The 7,524-nt window shown below is 34.6% G+C and overlaps 1 protein-coding gene across 2 annotated transcripts; it reads left to right on the top strand.

The window, feature by feature from the left end:
* Positions 1–1,122: 1,122 nt before the first annotated feature.
* On the top strand, positions 1,123–6,804 carry LOC149561108 (putative LRR receptor-like serine/threonine-protein kinase At1g67720). Of its 2 annotated transcripts, none has more exons than XM_089824960.1 (16): positions 1,123–1,141; positions 1,347–1,453; positions 1,640–2,183; positions 2,876–3,348; positions 3,444–3,579; positions 3,988–4,060; positions 4,178–4,245; positions 4,351–4,422; positions 4,526–4,594; positions 4,720–4,931; positions 5,067–5,269; positions 5,388–5,511; positions 5,634–5,702; positions 5,783–5,969; positions 6,097–6,205; positions 6,294–6,804. In XM_089824960.1, the coding sequence occupies exons 2-16, from the start codon at positions 1,375–1,377 to the stop codon at positions 6,552–6,554; spliced, it is 2,679 nt and encodes an 892-aa protein (XP_089681086.1). In that variant the 5' UTR covers positions 1,123–1,141; positions 1,347–1,374; the 3' UTR covers positions 6,555–6,804. The 2 variants fall into 2 exon arrangements, with proteins under 2 accessions (XP_089681086.1, XP_089681085.1); XM_089824959.1 differs by lacking the exon at positions 1,123–1,141 and adding an exon at positions 1,170–1,254.
* Positions 6,805–7,524: the final 720 nt, after the last annotated feature.

Here is a 7,524-nt window from a genome sequence, read left to right as displayed (position 1 = left end):
AAAAAGAATACAGACCAAGAGTATCATAATAGATATAGATTATTCTGAGATTCCATGCTTAACACCCAATTCAAAACCATTATAAACATAGAGATAGAGAGGGGACAAATATATAAAGATTCTCTCTCTCTCTCTCTCTCTCTCACACACACACACACACACACACACACACACAACCCAACCCCACCTAAATCAATTCACTCAAAATAATTCATCAATACAATAATGACATCATCATTACATCATTTTTGTCATTTGTATATATCTCTTTATGATGAGATTTACCAGAATGCAAACATTCATACTATTTTATTTTAATTTTTACTAAGTCAATTATATTTAGACCTTGTGATACTGAATTTTGGTTGCACGATAAATGACGTCATACATAACTAGTTTGTAAACTCTCGTTCTAAAGTTTATCTTTGACTAAGAGTGTTGATGAGAGTAAGAAAGACGCATTGCCACACCATTTACTATAAAACAACTTATCTACACCCAGACGAAGTGTTAATAATATTAATATATCATATTTTAATTACAAAAAAGTGCATATAAGTTATACCCTAGACAACACCCATTTCTACAACTTAGGATGCTACCTCTCGCCTCAAATTGTCCTTTTCAAAGAAATTGCATATCTATGAAATTTCCACTAGTAAGTGCCCACTCATCATCCGCCTTGGCTAAATAGCCGATAATATGCACCAGATGTAAATTTTAAATTAATTAATAAACTCTCAAAACGGTCACATCTGGTGTATACTCATCGTCCATGTTGCATGGAATAGTCAAAGTCAAGAAATCAAAGATAATTAATGTATGTAATTTAAATATCTATGAACGCGGGGGATGAAGACGAGCTGGACATCTTTTTGACCGTGGTCGAAAGGTAGATGCTCAGAAAGCTATGCTCAGAAAGCTATTCTGAACCAAGTTTGACTTATTAAATAAAATACAAATTTATGTCACGTACATATCGATCTTTCTGACTATTCTTCAAGCGGAAGCTCACAAGGCAAGGGGATCCCATGTTACCCCACACGCTTTCAATGTTTGCAGTCACTAGGAATCTTCACATTATCTGACTACGAAGCTTCTCCCACACCTTGCTGACCTTTTCCAATTATCTTCCAAACAGGTATAAATGAAAACTTTTTCCGTATATATGTAAATCCTACTCTTGTCAAAATGCACAGCATTCCTTAAGAGGCCTTTAGTTGGCACATCGCAGGCAGCATTATTTTCATAAGAGTAATATGATTGTGGCTGGACTTTTTCTTGTTATGTAATCAAATTAGCATTCATTTTTATTGTTGTTTTTCTGATGGAGTTTGTATATCCAGATTTTAGCAGGTCGGGGAGTTGTCGGACATGGAATTGATGAGAGCGGGCTTGTTGCTGATGACTATTCTCATTGGGTTGTTCAGTTTCACACACTCAAATTCAGATGGTAACATTCTTTTGATTCTCATTTCATTTCGATATTACATAAAACTGTAATTTTGGACTATTTTTAAACATCATATCTAGAAAATTGAGTTTGGAAAAAATAAATTAATTTTAACTATTTTAATAGTTTCAGTTTTGAAATGTAACTTAATGTGCGATATTCAAGCGTCTGATATTTTCCGTATAGGCTTCCTCAACATCAACTGCGGTGCCAATGATAATGTAACAGACAAGAATGACCTACTCTGGATTTCCGACGCCCCTTTCATTAAAACTCGCAACATTTCGTTGCTGCGTTCATCAGAAGTCCTCCAATTACAATACCTGACATTTGCCTATTTTACCAATGTACGAGTGAAAAAGTATTGCTACATGCTCCCCGTAGAGCCTCGTGTAAATTACTTGGTAAGAGCATCTTTCGCTCCTGATTCCACAAGTCCTTTGGCGAGATACTTCGATTTAACTATCGAGGGAATCAAGTGGAGTAGTGTAAACCTATCTGGTGTAAACAATCAGACCTACAGATACTACGAGATCATCTTGGCCGCCAAAAGAGAGAACCTGAGTTTATGCCTTGCCCGCAATCCTCAAACAGAAAGAGAGGGCGTTGTTTTCATTTCAAGCATCGAGCTGCGCCCACTCGAATCCTCCATGTATAACTCAACGGATTTGGCAAAGTACGCCTTGAGCCTTGCAAATCGAATAAATTGTGGTATATCTTCTAACATAAGGTAACTGTCTTTAACTGTGTGAAGTTTTTGAGTTAAATTTATTGATTTATGTTTTAGAATAGTGATTCATTCGAATCTATCTTTGATGAGAATAAATGAAACATTTATCATCTATTAAATCTAGATGATGCTCACAGAGGTGAAACACGGTGGGGGAGTTCACTCCAGCTTGAACGCACTTAACAAGTGGGTTGCAAGCACACCGAGTTTAATCATGGAGGAAACTCGGTGGTTAAGGTAGTTAAGTGTACTCAAGCTGGAGTAGTGCTGGAATGGGTGACCTCCCATGAAATCTGAGTGTATTTATGAACATCACCTAGGTTAAATGAATACTACAATATGAGTAAATCAAAAGCTGTTGGCTTTTTTTCAATTTTATTTTTCTTGATTTTTGATTGGTTAATTTGTGCAAAAAGTACTATTTTTTAAGGTGAGGAGCTTTTTGGGAGTTTTTATGATGGGTATTGGGCAACCTTTGAAATAGCACTTTTAGACAACCTTGTACTCTTAAGAATTTTACAGAAAGCTCCTTAAATGTAAGAAAGTTGAAAAATTTAACTTTAATCTCTTCACTTACCTATAGAGATTCAGCCAAAAGAAATTAGCAAATTTTAACATGCAGATAGCCTGAACTACTGGCTACTAGATCATTTCTCCTAATCTAATTCCGAAATCGTGATGGCATTTGGCAGGTACCCAGAGGATCCATTCGACCGCATATGGGGATTCCAATACGCACTCAAGACTGCGATGAATATTACCGCCAATGACGAGCAGACAAAATCTTTAGGCAGCGAACTACCGAATAAACTGCCCCTAAACGTATCAAGGACTGCTGTTGCAAAGAGAAGAGTAGAGAAATTGACAGTTCCATTATTAGATTTCGCTGAGCCAGGAATGTACTCTTTTGCTCTCTATTTCTGCAACATCATCCAGACAAACCTCACACACGATTTCACTGCCTTCATTAATCAAAACCAGATATCAGATGTCATACATCTAAACTTTCTGCAATGCTCACAAACAATTAAAGAGCTACCACTTTACACTGCCGACCGTATAAAAATAATTTTACAACCCAGTTCTACATCGCAGTCGGGACCCTTCATAAACGGAGCAGAAATGTATAGGAAGCTGGACGTGCAGACTACATACTCCGTAGATGGTAAAACTTCTTTCCCCATTTCATGGCGATGTTCCAAATGCTGTGCATGTAAATTGGACAACACTATATGCACATTAATGTTTGTGTGAATTCAGTGGCTGCAATCAGAAAAATAGCAGAGGCAATACATGTTCCAGACGATTGGACAGGAGGAGATCCATGTTTACCAGCTGGTTATTCTTCAACAGGGATCACCTGCAGTCACGATGATCCTCCGCGAGTCATTATCATGTAAACAGAATTGCAAATTTCAGTAATTTTTTTTTCTAGATTGAATTGTGTATTTTTTATCATCAATGTTTTAATTACATGACAAAGCAGAGGATTACAAATAGTAAAAAGATGTGGACCAAACCTAGCTCAAGAGATATAAGGAGAGAATAGAGGATGACACCCAAACAATGCCATCCTATCCTTTTTGCTTCTTATATCTCATTAGGTTTCATCTGCATCTTTTTCTAATCCTACACTTTTTCATCCGGTGTGATCTGAATAGTTGATCATAAAAATTACACACAATCAATTCCAGAAAAAAACTTATCTTACTAATAAAATCTGAAAATCTAATAATATTAATTCTTTCAATTATATATCTTATGCTATTATTAATATGTTTGGTTTCAAAAAAACATTCGACAGCAATCTAACAAATCTGCATCTCGGGGGCGTCATACCTAAAGATATAGCGGACTTAACAGCACTAACACAACTGGTAAGATTTTTCATAGCTGTATACTAACTTACCTTTGAAATAAGAATGTCAAGGTAGGTTTCGATAAAAATCACATTGATTTATACAGTATTACTAAATCTAAGCTGCCTATTGTAGCTGCTAGGAAACAACAGTTTGTCCGGCCATATTCCAGACCTCAGTTCATTGAAGAATCTCAGAATTCTGTAAGATACCTATGAGTGCCTACCATCTGAAATTTGTTGTATGAATTAGAAAGGTACTTTTTCTACACATTTCCTAATCTTTGCAGCTTTGTTGGCCGGGGAAAGGCAACTGCAAAACAATCAATTTACAGGAGAAATTCCAAAATCATTGGAGAAGCTTCAAATGTTAACTCAACTGTATGTTTACTCACTACACTTCCTATGTCACTCCATTGCAGCTTGCCTGGTAAAGCTTTGAAAGTAGGTGTTCTTATTGAGTTTCTTCATTTTCCTCAAAAAGGTTTCTGCAGGGCAATAAATTGGAAGGAACCGTCTCCAGAGGATTAGTGAGACCCAATTTGGAGCTTCGGTATAAAAAAATTCTTATAAATTACAACTGTACAATCTATTATGTTTGCCTCCTCTTTAGCATGACGCATCATACGATTGACAAGAAAACAGATATGCTTATTAATTGTGAATTTTACTTTGCAGCGTCGATCCTCAAAATAATGCTGTGGTAGGCAGCCGCAAAATAAAAGGTTGGGTAATTGGGCTTTCAATTGTGTGCTCGGTGATGTTAGTTTTAGGCATCCTTTCTGGAATTTTCCTTTGGAAACACAAACACCCATCGCAACCATTTCAAACCTCGAATGGTCGAGTTCCATCACAACAACACGCATTTGCAGATGTTTCTCCAATATTGAGTACGTGAAAAACATATCCATTTTAATTGTACAACTATTTAGTCTTTATATTCTTAAATAGAAAAGCCTCTTTCTTTCACTTTTACCCTGCTTGGGGACTTTGACAGTAATTTTTCTTTATTTGTTCTTGCTCAGATGAAGAAAATGAAAACAATTATCACAGGCTGGCTGTAGAATACACAGAGGAAGATATTAAAACTTCTACCAATAACTATTCCAAACCCATTGGTAAGGGAAGCTTTGGATCTGTATTTTATGGCAGACTTTCCGGATTTGAGGTCGCAGTCAAAATACACAAAACTGATTCTAATCAAGGCCGGAAAGAATTCCAGAATGAGGTTAGTACTCCTACTTAGATTCAACTAATCGTCTATGATACAATCTCATTTGAAACTCGTAATTATTTTGCCACTGGGGTACAAATTCTTCTCTAACATGTATTCTCGATGGTTTCAGGTAGCTATATTGTCAAGAATATATCACAAGAATCTTGTAAATCTTATTGGGTATTGCAGACAACCCATTATGGCATTGGTCTATGAATACATGCCATGTGGAACATTGATTGATCGATTATATGGTATTTTGCGTTGAATTTCATTTATATTGTGATATTGTTATTAGAATTTAACTATATAATTTTTCGAGTCAAATTTATTGATCGACCCTACATATTACTTTAATTTTTTTTTCTATTTGTAGGCAAGGCCAAATTGGAAACTCCACTTGATTGGCTTACGAGATTGAACATTGTTAGACAGGCTGCGGATGGTAAGTTGTTTCTGGTAGCAACAGTTCTTTTATATTTAAAAAAAACACCATGTCTCAACTATTCTATACATGTTTTGCAGGTTTACTTTACCTTCATCAGAGTTGCTATCCTCCAATCATACATAGAGATATAAAGTGCAGTAATATACTATTGGATAACAAAATGTCTGCCAAGCTAGCTGACTTTGGCATATCAAAATTGGTAGAGAGTGCTAGCGCTTATATAGCAACTGAAGTGAAAGGGACAATGGGTTATCTTGATCCCGAGTATTTCACATAACACCATTATCTTTCTTTTTTCTTAAAGATTTTAGCTACACTTAATGTGTGTTTCACCTAATTAAAAACATAGGGAACAAATAACTCATAGATTAATATGTGGATGTTATTGTAGATATTTTGCAACATCATCACTAAATGAGAAGAGCGACGTCTACAGTTTTGGAGTGGTTTTACTAGAGATTATATCTGGAGTACCACCCAAGGATGGAATAATACAATCGGTAATTTATATATTTGTAGACAAATTAAGTGATTTCAATTTTTTTGGATATGTTCATCAACAATGTAATGAAATAATCATTGTATCAGGCACACAATTTGCTTTTATGTGGAAAAATAGATGAGCTTATGGATCCTTCATTGGGTGGTCAATATAACGTAGAATCAGCTTGGAAAGTAGCAGAGATAGCATACATGTGCGTGGAAGAGGAATCAACAAAAAGACCCAAAATGAGTGCGGTGGCTAAAGAATTGGAAGAAGCAGTGATGCTTGCATATGGTGATAACAATTATTCTGCTTCACATACCATTGCCTCTTTTAGTACTAGTGAGATGCCTAGCATTAGATAATAAGATTTTATAGCAACTATTTTCTCTACCTTGTTAAAATCTATAATATCTTCGAAAAAAACAAAATTTATTCATGTTTCTAGATAGGGATAGAAATATTCTATAAAAGAATAATATTAAATATTTGTGTGGTCAATTTAAAATTTAGAAAGGGCTCTAATTTCCAAAAAAAATTGTGTAATTTTTTTTTATGAATTTCAAGACCTCTCTATATAGATGCATTCTGTAAGAATTTAGCATTGGATTACAATGTTGATCTATAAATCATTATTAGGTTGTGTATGTTGTATTTTTATATAGTAATTATTGTCATTTAATTAATGAGAAGAAAGAGGCGTTGTAGTACATAAAAGAGTCTAGTTAGTTATTCATTTGTAGTTTTTATTTCAGTGTGTCTTTTTTCCCATCCACCATAACATGATAATGGTTCAATTCTAATTAGTTGAGTTGCACAATTTTGGCATGATGAATGGACTTATATGAGATTGCATAATCATATAGATAGGTACTAATTTAAATAATTTAAAATTACATTTATGTAAACTTGTTGACAATAATTTTAAATATAATTAATCATTTGAAGGGCATTCAAAGCTCATAACATCTGGCCTCTTTTCCCTAGAAGAACACCATTTCTTCATATTTAGATATTTTCTATAGAATTTCTTCAATGTTATTTACTTGCATTTAGTTCAAAATATGTTAGGTATGAGAAAAACTAAGCCACATTGAGATATAATGGATAAATGGAATGGCAACATAAGACCCCAATAAATGAAAACTATGAAATAACAAACTATCAATTAATATCTAAGATAGTAAATTTATTAGAAAGGTTTTGTTGGAGGAAGAAATACCCATGATGCCATCATCTCTACTCATGAAATGGTTCACTCTGAGTTATAGCAATCATTTAGGAATAATGCTCAAGTAGGCCATCTTGGAATCTTATTATTGAGTGAACTAGAAC

Source organism: Cupressus sempervirens, chromosome 4 (genome assembly GCF_028749045.1).
Source record: "Cupressus sempervirens isolate cs-2001-9-10 chromosome 4, ASM2874904v1, whole genome shotgun sequence".
Classification (NCBI taxonomy): Eukaryota; Viridiplantae; Streptophyta; class Pinopsida; order Cupressales; family Cupressaceae; genus Cupressus; species Cupressus sempervirens.
The sequence above is the reverse complement of the archived record's forward strand: the minus strand, read 5'-3'. Positions and strand labels throughout refer to the sequence as shown.

Coding starts and splice junctions, on each gene's coding strand:
- LOC149561108 (XM_089824960.1), top strand. CDS start 1,375: ATGGAATTGATGAGAGCGGGCTTGTTGCTGATGACTATTCTCATTGGG. Junction 4,423..4,525: donor CTTCAAATGTTAACTCAACT/GTATGTTTACTC, acceptor TTCCTCAAAAAG/GTTTCTGCAGGGCAATAAAT. Junction 5,270..5,387: donor GGAAAGAATTCCAGAATGAG/GTTAGTACTCCT, acceptor CGATGGTTTCAG/GTAGCTATATTGTCAAGAAT.